We start from the raw sequence: 18,642 nt of genomic DNA on the forward strand, positions 1-18,642 counted from the left end.
TATAGCTAGCATAATTGACCCTCCCACAAATACCTCACCAACTGTCTATGCTCCCCGTCCATATGCTTCTCCAAACCATGGCACACCCATATACTCTCCTTCCCCTGCGGCTACACCAGTCATCGCTCCGACGCCACATCCGCCTCCTCAGCCGATCTCGCCGTACGCCCATCGATCGCCCTATCCAACCCCTTCACAATTACAGCCATCGCACGATTCACAGTCCTCCGGTCATTCTTCGTCTCAAGGTCCGCCGCCGCCGGCCCCACCACCACGTCTATCAGTAGCACCTGAGCCTCCAGCGCCTGCACCGTCTAATAACCATCGCGCGCCTTCGCCCGGGCCTACCCCAATGGATGTAGATACGGATCCGCATCCGGCCCCTAAAGCACCCAAAAAGGAGACCAAAGCTCCCCCCACAGCGCCTCCATCGAACGCTGCGTCCCCGAAGCCCTCTCGTGCAACCAAGGAGCCCCCGCCTCCATTGCCTCAAGGCTCAGGACTGATCTCCAATGCCTTGTTTGGCGTGGGCGACGCTGCGTCCACCAGCGATTCTGATTCTCGGCGGACGCCCAGTATTATAATACACATTCCATTGCAAGGGACTGGCAACAGGATTGTCAACTTTGCGCGCTTGGCCGAGGAACAATACGGCTTTGCCGCTTTACATCCTCGCCTTGCAGCTCACAAGGAACGACTTGCTCGTGTAGCCGCAGCGGGTGCAGCACTAGAACGAAATGATAAATCCGGCCGGGGACTCTCCGCTGGGGAGAGTGCTGATGAAGATCTCAGTCTCGAAGTTGAACGTGACAGTGACTTAGATGGAGACAGTGCGTTGGGCGGCACAGCAGCTCGCACGAACGGGCCGGAGGCTCCAGATGGGAAAAAGAAGCGTCGCAAGAAGAAGATGGAAGAGTATGACCGAGACGATCCTTTTGTCGACGATAGCGAGCTAGCCTGGCAGGAACAGGCCGCGGCCAGCAAAGACGGCTTCTTCGTATATAGTGGCCCTCTGGTGCCTGAGGGCGAAAAGGTGCAAGTCGAACGGTGAGTTCCCTCCTATGTATATACGTTCGATCTCAACCACTAACGCTTTGATTTAGGGCGGATGGCACAATAAAACGTGGCAGGGGCCGGGGTCGCGGCGGTCGCAATCGAGCACCTCAATCCGCTTCCCATCAAGCGCCACTGGCAGCCGCCGTCCCCATTTCCCAAGAAACAGGTCTCCCTGTACGAGGTCCCGGATCCAGGGGTGGTAGTACTACCCGTCGTCCGCGTACAAAGCCCAAGGCGGAACAGGACAAAGCAGGCGGCACACCTTCCGCATCTCAGGGGCGAGGCGGCGGCACCGCTGGCCGGGGAGGCTCGGCAAGCGCTCGAGGAGGGAAATCAACGTCAATGGTGGAATTGGCACCGCGTCCCAACTTGGCACCCACGCCTCCGGGACCAAGCCCGGTAGCAAGTTCTGAACTGGCCATGAAATAAAAGTGAGCTCCAATCATTTCCCCCCTTTCTCCACGACGTACGATCCATTGTCTAGGTATCAGGTTATGTGGTTTATTGCTTTCGTTGGCGTCACTGGACCTTTGGGTACAGAGGGATGATGAAAGGTTTAATTGTAGAACGGTGGCTTCTGCTGCGAGGCTATTCCTGTGCTTCTATTCGGTATTACATGCCTGTTATGTGTTTCTATCAGTGTGGTTTCTTAAGGTTTCTTTGTTTTCTTCCGATCTCCTTCATGGTTGGATGGTGTTTCTCATTTCTGCATCATCTGGGGTGGTGTTTTTTTTTTTTTTCCTTTTATAATATTTCGTTTACGTGTCTGCCGCTCAATATGAGGCGAAACTATATGTTTCTATCCTGAAAGAACCACGATGGAAGGGTCGGTTTGATTATGGCCACTATATCAGGTATACGTGTGGCATCAGGTCAAGGATAATGCAAGATCTTATCCAGCCATGAGGCTCAACCCATTCCTTGGATTGTAGTGTTCCATTGTAACAAAGCGCAAGTATCTTGTACAAGTCCCAACCCAAGGCTAAATGATCCCAGCGTCCATGATGTGTTCTCGCCACGAGAAGAGAAAGCTGTACATACACACAGGTGACACATGCAGGATCCATGTACTTCGTTCCTTGCATCGACAGAATATTCGGAATTGTCAAATGATGAGACAAACAACACAGATGCAAGAGTGCCAGCTCGACATCCAGGCGGAAATAAATGGCAAAAAACGTAAATGTACGTCGACATAAACCAGAGACAAAGGCATTGCTATCAAAACATATGCGACCAGCCCAGGAGGAAAATTAATGAACAGAATAGAAAAAGAAGAGGTGCAGACTCGGAAAATGCCAATGAACGAATATACGCCTTGCTGATGCAATAATCATAAGCAATATGGTCAAGCAAGCGATCAGTTGGGAGTTCGTCATCTGAATAGTTTAATATCGAAACGTCAATGGAATTGTTGACAACGAGATAAAGAGAAGAAAAAAAAAAAAAGTTGGGATAATCTCAAGGACAGTTGACAAAGGTCAAGTTTCCGATCGAAGATGGGAGACGATCAGCCGGTCTTGCTTGCAGAGAAGTCTATGATAAGATCTAACCCATTTGAGAAAGCAACTGTACACAGCTTTTGTTGTGTGATGGTGATGCACTTAATTTACTTGGCGTTGCCATGGTGCTCCCGGTACTGGAGCCGGTGGTAAGGGCCCGCTGGGAGGAGGAGCTGCACGAACAGGCATAGCTGATGTCTGAAGTGGCATTCTCGATTTCATGTTGTGCGAGCTCGCCGAACGAGATACGATGTGCTGACGAGAGGGTGGCTCCAGTGCAGACACTGGGTCTCCTAAGTGCGCACGAGAGGGGTGGCGTCCCGCTCGGTAATCATCATCCTTGGTTTCCAAAGAGAGATGCTCTAGTGATATCGCGGGCGGAGATCTGGTCGACCTACTGGGGCGAGGAGATGGGTTCGGCGGTACGTGATAATGCCGGCTTTGGGAAGACATTTCATTGGCCATATTCAACGGGATCTCTCCAGATGTTGGCGTGTAATGTGGTGTGCGAGACGATTTGCTAACTGCTGGCTTTGGGGCGGGGCTACGGCGCGGTGATTCTTCTTTCTCGTCTTTGAGAGACTTGGGCGGTGGGGGAGCCAGATAAGACTTTCGGTTATGTCGCTCCATCATGCTTATCGCCCATTCTTGAAGATCAACTGGTGTGCGTTTAGCAGCCTGAAGGAACGCATCCTTATCCTATTCTCGGAGTCAGTACAATCGACTTCAAAAGGAAGCACAAAGCACAAAGTGGATATTACATATAATTCTCGGGGTGTTGGCCGCTCTTCGGACTTTTTAAGGAGGCATTTGGCGACAAACTCGTGCAGGATTGGGGGGAAAGCATCACTCTTTGGAAGCTTCGGAGCAGGCTCATGGACAATTTGTTGTAGAAGGTCCAAGATACCCATAGGGCCAGCGCTAGCTCGGTCCCCTGCCGAAGAATCTGAGGTATCAAAGGGAAATCGACCCACGGCCAATTCCATGACCGTCAAGCCTACACTCCAGACATCCGAACGGACAGTGTACGCGCCGCCTTGAATGCGCTCGGGTGCCATGTAGGTCGAAGTGCCGACAAAGGTGTCGGCGATCGAATTGACAGTCTCAGTAGCGACGCCGAAATCGCAGAGTTTAATGTTTCCCCGCGAATTGACAAGGATATTGGATGGTTTGATGTCACGATGCATAATGCGATGCGCTTCATAGAGATACACAAGACCAGCCAGTATGGACTCTGTGATCTTGCCTAGTACATCCACTCGGACGGGACCGAAGTCTTTGGATATGCGATCAAGAGAACTAACGAGGAAAGCAGTTAGATACTTGACCTTCGCATAGGTTTTTGTGAAAACTCTTTTGCACTCACCCACAGTCCATGTATTCCATACACAGAACAATATCCCTGGCTTCATTTTGGAATGCTCCATAGAAGGTCACGATATTTGGGGAGTTGCAGTCGTGGCCAACTTGAAGCTCTCGCAGTATCTGTTTTCGAACGTTCTCCTTGGCATCGACACGGATAATCTACGATATGATCAGCAGGTCCCCATAACGCCTAACAAAACGATTCGCACCTTTCGGGCCATGACAACTTTAGTAGAGGCATGCATGACCTTGGAGACTGTACCGCCATTTCCCGCCCCTAGTTCTTTTAAGGTGATCAAATCCTCACTACGAAGATCAAGGCGAAACTCCAACCCGATCTCCAGCGTATCGGTGCGGTTGCTGTCAGTATTTCCAATCGCACCGGGAACTTGGGCATCGCCATCGGACGGGTTGGAGAGGGGTTTGGGTGCTGCATTCAGAGCGAGACCCTTAACGTTTTTGCGTTTCAGCGTTCGAGCTTTAAATTGGTCGGCCATGGTTGGACGACAGAGTTACTCTGCCGCAGTCACTGAGGGGTGAATTGAGGGAAAGGTATGAATAATTGTGAGAGCGCCTCTTGTCAATTGTCGGACTTAATCCTCTAATGTAGCTGAAAAGTCAGACTGCTCGTAAGTGGTGAGAACCAAATGCTGGTTATTCAGCGAGAATGTGAAACTTGAAGAGCCAGAAAAAACAAGGCGGTTTGTATATTGGGACTGGGGTGTGGACAAGCGCCGTGTTTTCAAAGGCAGACAAGGTGGGGGACTCGACGGTCGATCTAGGCTCGATTCGTTATCTCAACTCTCTGTGGATAATGTTGTATGTGAGATAACAGTCTCCAAATATTTTGGAAGATTTCAAAAAGGGGATCTTTCAATAAAGGTCCTGCATGAAACGCCGAACGGAGGCGCTGACTATAAGGTGGGAGTTTCTGTCGGGTGGAGGAAGAAGAAGGTGTTAGAGAGTGAGTCTGGATCCCCACCAGGAACAAGCGCGCGGGTCTCACTGCGGACAAAGAGGAGACACTATGAAAGTACTAGTATGAGGAGGGATCCCTTAGGGGCAAAGAAGAAAAAGGAGAGGAATGAAAATGAAGTAAAGAAAAAGAAAAAAGAAAAAGAAAAAAGGAAGCGACAGGGAATTTGTAAAATATTCAGTGTAACCACAGGACCAGTTAAGTTGCTAATTTTTTATAGATCAATAGTTACTTGCCTGGCGCTTCGGATCCCGTTATTTATAGCTACGAGTATTCTACGCAACGCTATCGTGGACGCTGATGTCTACGATACGTTCGTTCGCAACCTATATATCTCGTTAACCTATTACTTGCGCCCTTGAAATAGTTAGCTAGGAATCACATCTTGTCTCCCAAATTATGTAAATCTCAGGGTGCGGCATCACTAGTATTCATCGGCCCAAGAAGCATCATAAGACAAGAAGACACGGTGACAAGGCAATACCTGCTAGCACATGCCCGTAATCGTCTCGAGATGAATTACGTACTCTCTTCTCAACGAATTTCAACTTCAATTCTTTATCCCCTTGAGCTACTATAAGAGATCACCTGATCTTTGTCTATCATCAAGACACGTGATATTGTAGCCCAGCCACATATAGCTCCGCCAGGCGGTGAAGCTTTTGTCTGCGCCACAGAGCCTCTTTGCTCGCCGACAACCCCCAAGTTGATTCAAGCCAGTGTTCAAAGTATCATCAATACCCACAATTCGTTGGAGTCCATTGGACCGGAGTTTCTGTGGTGCCGTCTTTAGTGGCGGCTTGTTCTAGTCGTTCTTCTCTTTTGACTCCCTTCCATATTCTTTCCGAAACACCCATCATCTTTCTCCCTGCACGTAGAAGCGTGCCTTTCACAACAAGTACAAGATGAGCGCCCGCGATCTTGTCGAGGGAGAGGCCATGTTGGATGATGAGGAGAATGAAGAGGAATTGGCCGATGACTATGACGGCGAAGGCGAAGCTCATCAGGGTGCTGGCACTGCAAACCACTACGACTCAAGTGAAGAGGATGACGATGACGATGACGACGAGGAGGCCGCCCGTGCAGTAGGTTTCCCGACTCGAGGAGGCGCAACCAGGCTCGAACCATTGCTGAATAACTTTATGACAGGTCCGGGAAGGTTTTATTGTCGATGAAGATGAAGAACTTGAAGACCGCGCGGAGCGCCGGCGGGAGAAGAGGAAGCGACGCAGGGAAGAACGCGAGCGCGAAGATGAGCATCTAGATGAGGAAGACTTGGAACTCATCGGAGAACTCAACCCGTCACTTCAAGCCCCGGTTGCCGCAGAGGTATGTAGAAAATTCAGTCCGTCCGTGTGCCAGTTAAACTGCGCATGTGATAGAGTACACCAGGCTGATTTAATTTATGATCTTATTAGTCTAAATTCAAGCGCTTGAAACGAGGACACAAAGATCGTGATCTTCGACAGCCCTCTCAAGGCATCGACGACATCTTCAACTCCGATGAAGAAGAGGAAACTGCAGGCGACTATGGAAGGCCTGGTCATAGGAGACATATGCATGATGAGATGGACGACTTCATCGAGGAGGACGTTTTCTCAGATGAGGAGCTACAGAGGGAGCGAGAGGACCTAGAGATTGCCCGTCCCGCGAAGAAGGGCATGACCGGTTTAGGAGCTACTGATGCTGCTGGATTAGATGAAAACGCATTAGAGGATATGCGCGCGGCCTTTGGGGATGGCAACGAATACTTGTTTGCTCTGGAGATGGAGGATCAAGAGGAAGAGCAGGAGGAAGATGAAGAGAAACACTTGGATCTCAAGGATGTGTTTGAGCCCTCTCAGCTAGCGGAGAAGATGTTGACGGAAGAGGATAATCAGATCCGTCTGTTGGATGAACCAGAAAGACATCAGATTGCCCGGAAGCCGTATCGCAACGTTGTCCTCACCGAAGAGCAATTTCGTGAAGAAGCCGCCTGGATCTCTAACCTCATGCTCCTCAAGAAGCGCATTGAACCCGAGCTGCGCGAACCTTTTCAACGATCCGTGGCCAAGGTACTTGAGTTCTTAGTGACGGATGATTGGGAAGTCCCGTTCATCTTCCAGCATCGGAAGGACTACATGATTCATGCTGTCAAAGCTGCTGCCGAGGGTGCCGGAGAAGATGCTGACGCGTCTCAATACACGATACGAGCGGAAAAGCTCTTAAACATGACGGACCTTTGGGACATATTCGACCATGATCTCAAGTTCAAGGCTCTGGTAGAGAAACGGAACACGATACAGAAAACCTATGATAATTTGCAGAGCCTATTCAACGTGAGTGACTCTGTGGTGGAGGAGATGCTCCCAGCAGCTGTCACCATGGAGGAGCTTCAAGATGTGCAGGATTACATTCATTTCCAGTATGCGTCTCAGCTGCGGGACATGACTCTTATGAACAGCGATGCCAACGGAGAAACACACCGGCGGAAGGCGTCAAGCAAGACCTTTTTCGAGCGTGTCCGAAATGGTAAGGCATACAGCTTGGTGCGTGCATTCGGCATTACAGCAGATGCTTTTGCGCAAAATGCCTTGAAGGAAGGTCGTCGTCAGTACACGGAAGACCCAGCGGAGAGGCCGGAGGAGATGGCCGATGGGTTTGTGGATAATGATTTCTCCAATGCATCGCATGTTATCAAAGCTGCCAAGAGCTTGTTCGCTGAGGAAATCGTGATGAGCCCTAAGATGCGGAAGGTGATTCGCCAAGCGTATTACATGAATGGCGCTGTCGACTGCTTCCGAACGGAGAAGGGCCTCCGTAGAATCGACGAGCAGCACCCCTACTACGAGTTCAAATACCTTCGAAACCAGCAGCTCAGTGACATTGCTCGCCGACCGGAGCTTTATCTTCGCATGCTTAAGGCCGAAGAGGAGGGCTTGGTGGAAGTCAAGGTCCGCTTTGAGAACTTTGACCAGTTCCGCCAACGACTGTATCCCGATATTGAATCCGATAACTATAGCGAAATCGCGGACGGCTGGAACCGTAGTCGGCGGGACGTCTTGGACCTGGCTCTTGGTAAGCTGGAGCGATTGATCAACCGCAGTGTGAAAGAGAACATTCGCCAGGAATGCGAGAACCATGTGGCAAAGGAATGCCGAGAAACTTTCTCGCAGCGATTGGATCAAGCCCCGTATAAGCCTAAGGGAATGGTGCTGGGAACTGTTCCCCGTGTTTTGGCTTTATCCACCGGGAGTGGCGTTGTGGGACGGGAACCTATACATTGGGCCTACATCGAAGAGGACGGCCGTGTGTTGGAGAATGGAAAGTTTGTGGACTTGTCAATCGGAGATCGTGATCGTAACATCCCAGATGGCAAGGATGTTGATGCCTTTGTGGAGCTTGTGGACCGCCGCCGACCAGATGTCATTGGCGTCAGCGGCATGTCCCCCGAGACTCGTCGTTTATACAAACTCCTAGCTGAGGTTGTCGACAAAAAGGACCTACGCGGCGCCCCGTACACCGATGACCATGACGAAGAAATCAGTGATCGCTTGGAGGTGGTCATTGTGAACGACGAGGTGGCGCGCCTCTATCAGCATAGTGAACGGGCAAAGAAAGACCACCCCAGCTTTGCCCCTTTAACACATTACTGCGTTGCCTTGGCTAAGTATCTGCAGAGTCCCTTGAAAGAGTATGCTTCGCTCGGCCGGGATATCATCTCTATTCAGTTCAAGCCGGGTCAGCAGCTGGTCACCCAAGAGCTACTTCTGAAACAATTAGAAACAGCATTGGTGGATATGGTTAACCTTGTTGGTGTGGACATCAATGAAGCGGTTACAGATTCCTCGACGGCCAACCTTCTTCCTTATGTTTGTGGTCTTGGTCCTCGTAAGGCAGCTCATTTGCTCAAGATCGTCAACATGAACGGCGGCGTGGTGAACAATCGTGTAGAACTTCTGGGCGTGAATGCGCAGTATCCAGCAATGGGCGTCAAGGTCTGGAATAACTGCGCTAGCTTCTTGTACATTGATTTCGAGAACGTCGATCCGGATGCGGATCCACTGGACAACACACGAGTGCACCCCGAAGACTACGATATTGCTCGGAAGATGGCCGCCGATGCCTTGGAGTTGGACGAGGAAGACATCAAAGCGGAAACGGACGAAAACGGTACAGGCGCCATCGTGCGTAAACTGTTCCGTGAAGAAGCACAGGACCGAGTCAATGATCTGATTCTGGAGGAGTATGCGGAACAGCTGGAAAAGAATCTAAATCAGCGAAAACGCGCCACCCTCGAAACAATCCGGGCAGAGCTGCAACAACCGTACGAGGAACTGCGGAAGCATATGTCTTCCTCAGTACAGATGACATCTTTACCATGCTCACGGGTGAGACATTGGACACATTGGCGGAGGGCATGGTAGTACCGATCTCCATTAAGCGAGTCTCTGACGACCACATTGACGGCAAATTGGATTGTGGTATCGACGCCCTCGTTCCTGAGTCAGAGCTTACCGACCGATATGATATACCCGTGCGAGCACTATACTCACCGCATCAGACCGTGTCGGCCAAGATACTGTTTTTGAACCGTAAAAACTTCACCTGCAACGTCTCTCTGCGGGAGGAGCAAGTCAGTCGCCCAGTGTCCAACACTCAAGACCGCCTGCGCGGAGAATGGGATGACCGGCAAGAGCAACAGGATCGCGAGTCTTTGCAAGAGAAAACTCAAAGTGGTGGACGAACGATGCGAGTCATCAAGCACCCGCTGTTTAGGCCATTCAACTCGACCCAGGCAGAAGAATTTCTGGGATCGCAAAGTCGGGGTGATGTGGTTATTCGACCGTCGTCAAAGGGCCATGACCATCTGGCTGTGACATGGAAGGTGGCCGATGGCATCTTCCAGCACATCGATGTACTGGAGTTGGACAAGGAAAACGAGTTTTCTGTTGGACGGACTCTGAAGGTTGGGGGTCGCTATACCTACAGTGACCTGGATGATTTGATCTTCAACCATGTTAAAGCGATGGCCAAGAAGGTGGACGAAATGATGCTGCATGAAAAGTACCAGGACGGCACCAAGGATGCTACGTGTAAGTGTTTCCCCTCTCCCAGCCCGATTCTTCTGCTACTGTTTCTATTGTGCACACACACACGATGACGTGGTCTATAACTGATCAAACCTGCAGATTCTTGGTTGGAGACTTATACGAAAGCTAACCCTAAACGATCCGCCTATGCTTTCTGTATTGATCCCAAACATGCCGGATACTTCTTCCTCTGCTTTAAAGCCGGCGAAAACGCGCGACTGCATAGTTGGCCAGTAAAGGTGATTCCTCAAGGCTACGAGCTCCAACGCAATCCCTATCCTGACATGCGGGCGTTATGCAATGGATTTAAGTTGTTATTTACCAACATGCAAGCGGGCAAACGGAGGTGACGGGGGAGGTGACTTCTATGCTATTTTCTTTTCCCTCTGTATTTCTCCTGTATACTGTGTAATATCCTATTATAAATTTGGATGGTGTTGAGATTTCTGAAGTTTTCTTTTTCTTTGGAATTGCGGACAGAAAAGATGGAACATTTTTGCATTGGCACGATAACCCGAGTTCTTCTTGTTGGACAAATTATAGTTTTTTTTTTCCCTTTTAACTTTTTTTTCTTTTCTTTTTTTTCTTTTTTAATTTTTTTTCCACAGAGAGAGAGAGAGAAAAGTCAATTACCACAGGCATTGCAAGACGGGACATGTACCTAGGGTCGTTGTCGGCATCGGCATCTAAGCAGTGCAGGGATCGACCAGGGGGGACATGTGAAGCACTGAAGCGTCGGTGGTTCTCGGAGGCTCAACTACTCCGCACTCTCCGCCTGCTGACTCCAGCCAACCTCGACCCCCTTCAAGGTTCTTTTTTCTCGGCTTGTTCGAAGAATTCCTCGGACTCTTTCCCCTGAAACCCAGGGTCGGATTTCCTATTTATAGATCGTACCGTCGGCCTTACGGGGCAATTCGATGACCAGTCGGTGGAGAGTCAATCCATCATTCCCACCCACTGACGGGCGCATTGAAGTCATTGTTTTGATTTCAACGCATTCGATCCCCCACCCATACTTTCTCATCTTCACCTGCTCCCCTTTCCCTTCAGTTTGGCGTTGACCAAGCCAGATCATTCTCCTCTTGATTTTCACTGACGGAGTAATTGTCTACCTGGCCCGTTTGCCTTCTTTGCGCAGTCATGGCGGCTATGGAGGAGTTGGAGATCCACAGCAAGGTAAGGGGCATATGACGAAAATGACGTACTTGCGGAACCCTCGACTAACCGGTGAATGTGGTCGTCTTTCTTCTTTGTAGTCCTACTTTGTTCGTTGGGTTAATGTTAAACCTGGTCACACGATCTCCTGGAGCATTCAACCGCATAGGAAGTCTCTCAACTTTGGCATCTTCAAGCATCCGGGCCATTCGGCCGTCCTGGGATCCAACAATTCGCCCCCTGCCGACTCGCACAGCACGGACTCGAATGAAAACCTGCCAGCCACCGCTCTGAATGCTAACTCCCGACAAAATGCTTCCACGCCGATTATTGAACGACTAACGGGCATTGGACTGAAACAAATTCATTGGATTGGCAAATGCGAGGCTGACAAGATTGTCAAGGGCACCTACGACGTGCCTGCGAATGAGGGTGGAAATTACGCGCTCGTTTTTGACAATACCTTCTCTAAACAGATCTCTAAGACTGTGACTCTCGTGCTACTTACCTATCCAACAGCCTTGTCCCCACAGTCGGCACCAGTACCCCACGCAGCGGTTCTACCGTCTCGTGGAACCGACTCCTCAGAATCTGGAAAGCCACTGGCTTCGCGAAGACGAGGAAACAGCTCCGCGAAGGTTCTACCGCCATCTATCAACACTAATCCGGCCTCAGTTCACACCGGTATATTACAGAAACGACGAAGGAAGCGTCATCAGGGCTGGGCAAGAAGATACTTTTCGCTGGATTTCACATCGTCTACATTGTCTTATTACCACGATCCGAACTCGTCTGCCTTACGCGGTTCCATCCCTTTAAACTTAGCAGCCGTCGCGTGTAACGAGAACTCACGCGAGATTTCAATTGACTCCGGCACTGAAGTTTGGCACCTTAGAGCCAGCAATGACCAAGAATTCATCTCATGGAAGCGGGCTCTAGAACGAGCATCCTCCTCTAAGACCCCGGCGGCGGAAGAAAGCATCCCGAACCCCTGCTGCGCGTACCGTCACAGCGTGTTCTCACCAATGCTGCGGAGGAGCGGGAATGGGCGCAGGTTGAGAGCCTCGTGAGCAAGATATCTGGATCCAGGGATGCTGTACGCCGATTGGCCAAGGATACCGATCCAAAATACTTGAGCTACAGCGCTCCTGAGCGGCCTCGCGGTCGGTCACCAAGTCCACATCCCGAGACAAATGGCGATGAGTCTTTCGAGGCGCGTGAGAAGCGTTCCTTCTGGAAACGGAAAGCCAGTGGAAGTTCCCAACTGGGTGGAGTCAAACGCACGACGAACACGCCCTCCTCCACGCAACTAGTGGTGCCAGGTCCCTCCTCTGGAGACACTGCTTCGCTCTCAGGTGACCGTAAACCGAGTAGCATCACCAGCCACCCAGATCAGATGGAAGAGATACATGACCATCTGATGGCCGTGCTACGCGATCTAGACAGTGCCGTTACCGAATTCTCGACCTTGATCGCGGAAAGCAAACATCGACGACATCCACCCGGCCTGACAACTCAGTCTCGACTCAGCATAGAATCGGATTTGTCTCAGGAGTTCTTCGATGCTGTCGACGGAGGCAGTTCGTCTCCGCTGTTAAAGATAAAGGGTGATAGTGATGACGAAGGGGCAGCTGACTTTACCGATGCTACTGCCCGGCAGGCGGAGGATAAAGTCGTGGTGGACGACGCGCCGTCGGACAGTGACGATGAAGCCTCTGAAACTCCCACGCCTCAGGGTGATCGATACGCCCCGCTGTTTCCTCCCAACCAATCACTCACTCCTTTGCCGCTCAGCAAAGTTCCTCGTCGTTCGAACATTCCCGCCCCGACAGTTATGCCTCCCAGTTTGATCGGGTTCCTCCGCAAGAACGTCGGTAAAGACCTTTCCCAAATCTCGATGCCAGTGTCCTCTAACGAGCCGTTTTCCTTGTTACAACGTGCGGCCGAGGTGATGGAATATTCCATGCTGCTAGACCATGCTGCTAGCGCTTCCGATGCAGTCGAACGGCTTATGTATGTGACTGCCTACGCACTCTCATCACTGTCTTGCAACCGGGTCAAGGAGCGGTCCATTCGGAAGCCCTTCAATCCCATGCTAGGAGAGACATACGAGCTTGTCCGCGAAGATCTCGGGTACCGATTCATTGCAGAGAAAGTTTCTCACCGGCCCGTGCAACTAGCCTACCAAGCTGACAGTAAGGATTGGAGTGTTGCGCAATCACCCATGCCAACGCAGAAATTCTGGGGGAAATCCGCAGAGATTGTGACCGAAGGAAAGATGAGATTAACACTACATACGACCGGTGAGCATTTCAGTTGGTCCAATGCCACGTCTTTCCTGCGCAACATCATCGCAGGTGAGAAATATTCCGAGCCTGTCGGCGAAATGTCGGTTGTGAACGAGACGACTGGACAGAAAACCGTGTCGACCTTTAAGGCAGGAGGCATGTTCTCCGGCCGCAGCGAGGAGGTCGTCACGAAAGCACTGGACTCTAGCGGTCGTGAATTACCTCTCGGGCTAACGGGTACCTGGACCACTTCACTCCAGATGACTAAGAATGGCTCTGCCACAGCACCTGTGTGGAATGCCGGGCCGTTGGTATCCAACGCACCAAAGCACTACGGCCTCACTGTATTCGCAGCCACCCTCAATGAGATCACCCCAATCGAAGATCACAAGCTTCCGCCGACGGACTCGCGCCTCCGCCCCGACCAACGGGCCTTGGAAGACGGTGACGTTGACCGGGCAGAGGAAGTTAAGGTCAAGCTGGAAGAATCCCAACGTGCCCGCCGCCGCGAGATGGAATCAGCAGGTCAATCGTGGAATCCAAAGTGGTTTACCCGGGTGGACGATGATCTTGCCGGAAATGAAGGCGAAGTCGTGTGGCGTCTAAAGTCGGGTAAAGAGGGATATTGGGAAGAACGGTCGAAAGGAACTTGGGCCGGTGTGGTTCCAGTGTTTGAAACGTAACTTTATTCTTCTTACATTGGAGTCAGCGCATATGTATGTATGTCCGTTTCGTATATATAGTCATGTCATTATGATCTGGACTGCCGTGGCCATGTGTTTCCGATGACTAGCTATCTATATTGTCGTACGGTGTCCTTCTCAGAACACGAAGACAATTGTACCACGTAGATGATTCACCTAGGGTAGATGCTATGACTAAAGATTGAAGAAGATGCTATCGATCTGAAGAGAATCTTCCGTTAAGTAGTCTACTAGATACGATTGCTTGCAAACCAAACTAGCCAAGGAAAAATATGAGAAAATATACAGTAACGGAAATGATTGAGAACATAGCCAACATGATTACACATCTTCGTGTATGATGTATGTTTAGCGAGTTGACCCGAAACGATAAGACAAAAGCTGACGAACTAAAACTAATAATCCTCATCCGACTGCTCATGGACAGCCCACCGTCGACTATTCCGCGACTTCGCAGTCTTCTTTGCTGCCCCCCGGTCAGCCGGTGTCTGCTGGCGAACCATGACCGGGAGACTATCCAACACGGCTCGGTTGCCTGATAGTAATGCACCGCAAATCCGCCCTGGAGTATCCGTCGGAGTGAATTCAGCCGAATCCATTTCCACCACCGGTCGATGTTCATCACACCCTGTCGGCCGACCTTCACAGTCAGCTTGCTACCGTAATGTCGATTGGTGTCTTGATCGATGGCTGTGTTGTACATCGGACCGCGACGCGGATCCTCAACTGTGGTCAAAATCGAGACAAAGTTGCTGTGTAGGTTCTTTTTATCCTTCTTGCTGATGCGTTTGTTATGTACCGTGGCCAGTGACTGGAGTTGCTGCTCAAGCTCGTGAGTATTGTGGTAGGCTTCGTAGCGCTTAATCAATTTAGGCCCCTGTCGGTCGTCTAGAGATTCACCGTCTGACTCGGGCTCGCTATCCTCGTCATCGTCATCCTCTTGGGGGGTGTAGCTCTTCTCGTACAGTAATGCGATGTTTTCACCTGCTGCGATTTGGACAGGTGACTCACTGCTGTTTAACTGGTCCATGAAGATTTGAATTGCATCTTCGCTTTCACCTTCGAGGTCTTCTATTTCGACTGCCAGAACACCCCATTCCTGAAGAGCCGCGGTGACACTACTCGGGTCGTCGGTAGCATCGATTGACTGCCCATCAGAAGCTGCAATGTCTAGGAAGAACGTCATCTGGTCAAGAATTCCATCCTCTCCTGCACCCCCGAAAATAGTGCATGCGCCTAGACAATGAATGGCGGCAGTCTTTACAAGATTGGATGTCGAGTCTCGAATAGCACGAGTGAGTATAGGTTCCACATTTTCATAGATGCCGTTGTCGACCGCGGTGATGACAAGGAGCTCAAGCGCTCGCAAAGCCAAGGTAGTCTCACGCACACTAGATTCAAATTTGACACTCCGGCAAAAGGCGCCCAAAAGGTCGTTGACGCTGCTTCGAATGCGTTCCTCGACATAGTGACACTTCAAAAGACGACAGAATGCAGCGTAGCATTCTTCGCGGCTCAGTACACTGCTACGCTTGCGATCAAGATATCTTGGATGACATCGCCAAGTTCTTGGGCCCAATTGTTGTTGTCAACCTCAGGGTTATCGGTCAAATCGTCCAGCGAGCCAATGCTGACGAGTGGATTACCATTAGTAACGTGCGATCAATAATTATTATTTTTTTTACTCCCTTGTTAACGCCAATGACATCATTCCGCCACTAGCGATGAAAACAAGAACGCAGAAATTGGAAATGGAGACGACGAACTCACCTCAAAGCGGTGTCATCACTGAGATTCCCAGCGTCTTCCTCGTCGGACGGATGCCTGCTTGCATTTCGAGAAGACTGGTGGGAATTTTGAGCAGAGTTTGTGCGTGAAGTCCGGCGAGAACCTTCACGCGAAGCTGCTTTCCGAGAGATAGTTTTACCACTCTCAAAGACCTGACGACGAAGATCAGGCATGTTTAACCTTGGGATTCAACGATCGTTGTTAAACGAGGTATGATCCGTAGAAGGGCAAAAAGGATGATAAAGTTTTAGAAGCAAAGAAGACTATATGAATAGAGACCTCGAGGGTAGCCGTAATATGCGGCAGTAGAATAGTGTCGGTCAAAGTAGGGCTATGCGAGAGGTATGGAAATAGTTGACAATAGGAATAACTTCTCGGAGACAAAGTTCATGGTAGGATACGTCTTCAGGTAGGAAGATACAAAAGTATTTGAGGGCTCAGAGGGTGGGCGACAGGAAGAGATGAGAAGAAATCTTTTTAAATCCAGTAGGCGGCGATTACCATATCTAATAGGATGAATCCCGTGATTTTATTTTATTTTATTATTCTTTAAATTATTTCTATTTTTTTTGAAGAAAATAATAATAATAAGTTTTCTTTAACCTGCATCAAATGTACCTAGCATCTGGACTATTCACCACAGCCATTCAAATAGTAGGAACCCCCCAATTAGCAGGCCCTGTGTTATCCTATTCGTTCGTACTCAAGGCGCACTTGATCCCAGATCTTCCACCTCATGGCGATTACATTTACATCCCATGCCACCAATGGTTCCTATAGTTATCTCCACGTGATGCGGGGTCTGGCTTATCTTCTTTCGTCAAAAAGTATGTACTCCGGCGTAGTAGTCAGGTTCGCCTGGCAGCTGAGGCATCCACCCGACTGTTTCTATGGAGTAGCACGAACTGGTCGACATGCCATCTCAATAATATGTAGTCTAGAGAAGCCATGACTGTGCATCTCCTTTGTAATAGTCCATTACCCTGGGGTATCTATTATTGATATTTTCTTTTTCTCTTTTGCCGCAGACATACAAGAAGCCATCCCAGAACCGAGATCTAATTGCGTTCCAAAACCAATTCCAGTATGCTCCGCGCTTTGTTCCCTTCAAGATACTCTCTCCCTTCTCTTCTCCGATCGTCGTCATCATCATCGTCACCAACCTCTAAATCCACTTGTAAGCTAGCCTCATATGCGCTCATCACGGTCTCTTCGTCAACCCGCACTCCCCCTTGAACGAGTACTCGGATACACTGCGCTAGTCGTGCAATTTCTCGCCTTGTTTGAGGCGGGATATCATCGTTTTGGCTAGAGTATATAGAGCTCGACACCATCTCCTCCATGCGGGTAATCGACACGCTATCCGTGGTGGAAGACGCGGCCGCGGTGTCATCGGCATGTTTCGAAATCCAGATATACCCGTTAACTCCGAGTATGACATCCACATCGCCACCTCCATTGGCGGTGTTGACTGTCCACACCTGTCTCCGAGACCTAACTACTCCCGTGCCTGATGCGCCCATCGCTCCTGCAGGGATAGGTCCAGACCCCACTCCTCCTTTTACCATCGAACTTGAAGCTCCACTACCACCTGTTCCGGTCACGGCAAGAAAAACCCCATTTCTGAGTTTTCCGTATTTCAAAGACCGCGTATGTAGTGAAGCTGCACCATCAGAATGTACGGTCTGAACTTCCGCGACTACTAGGTCACCTTCACTGAAGAAAGTTCTAATCTGTAGTTCATCGGCGCTAGTTCGCCGACGTAAAATACCGCCCGGGAGATTGATCGCAGACAGTGGGAGCTGTGCAAGGAGCGGAGCAGCAACATCTACCTTCCATCGTCTGGACTGAACTTCAACAATGCGCCCCACGACAAGGTCACCTATTTCTGGAGTATAACGAGCGCGAAGCGGTTGTACGGAAAGAAGTTTGTTGGTCTTCTGAACAGTACCGGCAACCGTGGCAATTATGGAGGTCGAAAGGGGGTTTATATAGGTACCATGTCCTCTGGATGCCTGTCAGCTTGCCCATGAAGTACCAACGCATCTAAAACCTCGCATGGGACCAACCAACCTCATCCATTGTGGATCATCCGTCACAATTTCTCCAGGCGTAACCACTCCTGACGTAATATCTGTTCCTTCCACTAAGCGAGGTCGTTTGCTCGGCCTTGAGGTCCTTCCTGTTGCTAGGTCTACTCCTCCATCCGAGTCCACGGACATGGAATCCACGTCAGAGTCCGAGTGGGATATGTCGACATGGTCGACCACCGGGGGAAGAATTGTGATAGCCATGCTCTGAAAATTCTCAACTGCCGGATGTCTGGCTGTCAAAACATTTATGAAGTATGGTATATTGTGACATGTTGATATGGAAGGGTTCTAACATATGATGGTGAGAAAGGCTTTCTGTGTAGGGAGCAAACATGACAAACTTGGAGTGGGGACTCGGTATCGATTTTATGCACAACGGCCTGTAAGCATGATGAATCATAGACAGTGAACATATCATTCACGTCCAATTTCCTATACAAAAGTGGGCGGGGAATGTATTAACATTAATATAATATAAACTTAAATTAAATTATAGAAAGGTATGACGAAAATTGTAAGAATAAGAATTGAATATAAATTGGGGAGCATAAAAGACATGCAATCTACTATATACACTGTAGAGCTCGAATATGATGCTATCGCGTGCTTTATTCAGCGGATTGTGCCTTGGTCCTATAAATGG

General features: G+C 49.9%; 5 protein-coding genes across 5 annotated transcripts; 2 read left to right on the forward strand and 3 right to left on the reverse strand.

The window, feature by feature from the left end:
- On the forward strand, positions 1 to 1,736 carry ANOM_009400 (uncharacterized protein; the record flags this gene model as incomplete). Its single annotated transcript, XM_015554656.1, has 2 exons — positions 1 to 1,047; positions 1,104 to 1,736. Coding segments are annotated over 2 exons (1,429 nt in total), but the record flags the coding sequence as incomplete, so codon positions are not given.
- A 924-nt stretch (positions 1,737 to 2,660) lies between these two features.
- ste7 (MAP kinase kinase Ste7) lies at positions 2,661 to 4,420 on the reverse strand (the record flags this gene model as incomplete). The annotated part of the gene is made up of 4 exons (XM_015554657.1): positions 2,661 to 3,257; positions 3,320 to 3,857; positions 3,925 to 4,082; positions 4,133 to 4,420. 4 exons carry the CDS (start codon positions 4,418 to 4,420, stop codon positions 2,661 to 2,663), a joined length of 1,581 nt encoding a protein of 526 aa, XP_015403535.1.
- Positions 4,421 to 5,804: 1,384 nt separating this feature from the next.
- Positions 5,805 to 14,097, forward strand: ANOM_009402 (uncharacterized protein; the record flags this gene model as incomplete). Its single annotated transcript, XM_015554658.1, has 8 exons — positions 5,805 to 5,984; positions 6,049 to 6,228; positions 6,318 to 9,124; positions 9,193 to 9,974; positions 10,071 to 10,196; positions 11,110 to 11,147; positions 11,228 to 11,810; positions 12,086 to 14,097. The coding sequence occupies 8 exons, from the start codon at positions 5,805 to 5,807 to the stop codon at positions 14,095 to 14,097; spliced, it is 6,708 nt and encodes a 2,235-aa protein (XP_015403536.1).
- Positions 14,098 to 14,513: 416 nt separating this feature from the next.
- On the reverse strand, positions 14,514 to 16,166 carry ANOM_009403 (IFRD domain-containing protein; the record flags this gene model as incomplete). Its single annotated transcript, XM_015554659.1, has 4 exons — positions 15,889 to 16,166; positions 15,649 to 15,748; positions 14,641 to 15,592; positions 14,514 to 14,584 (listed from the first exon to the last, which is right to left on the reverse strand). Exons 1-4 carry the CDS (start codon positions 16,077 to 16,079, stop codon positions 14,514 to 14,516), a joined length of 1,314 nt encoding a protein of 437 aa, XP_015403537.1. The 5' UTR covers positions 16,080 to 16,166.
- A 798-nt stretch (positions 16,167 to 16,964) lies between these two features.
- ANOM_009404 (exosome non-catalytic core subunit RRP4) lies at positions 16,965 to 18,200 on the reverse strand (the record flags this gene model as incomplete). The annotated part of the gene is made up of 2 exons (XM_015554660.1): positions 16,965 to 17,913; positions 17,980 to 18,200. 2 exons carry the CDS (start codon positions 18,198 to 18,200, stop codon positions 16,965 to 16,967), a joined length of 1,170 nt encoding a protein of 389 aa, XP_015403530.1.
- Positions 18,201 to 18,642: the final 442 nt, after the last annotated feature.

Source organism: Aspergillus nomiae (assembly GCF_001204775.2).
Source record: "Aspergillus nomiae NRRL 13137 chromosome Unknown contig00330, whole genome shotgun sequence".
In the NCBI taxonomy this organism is placed as follows: domain Eukaryota; kingdom Fungi; phylum Ascomycota; class Eurotiomycetes; order Eurotiales; family Aspergillaceae; genus Aspergillus; species Aspergillus nomiae.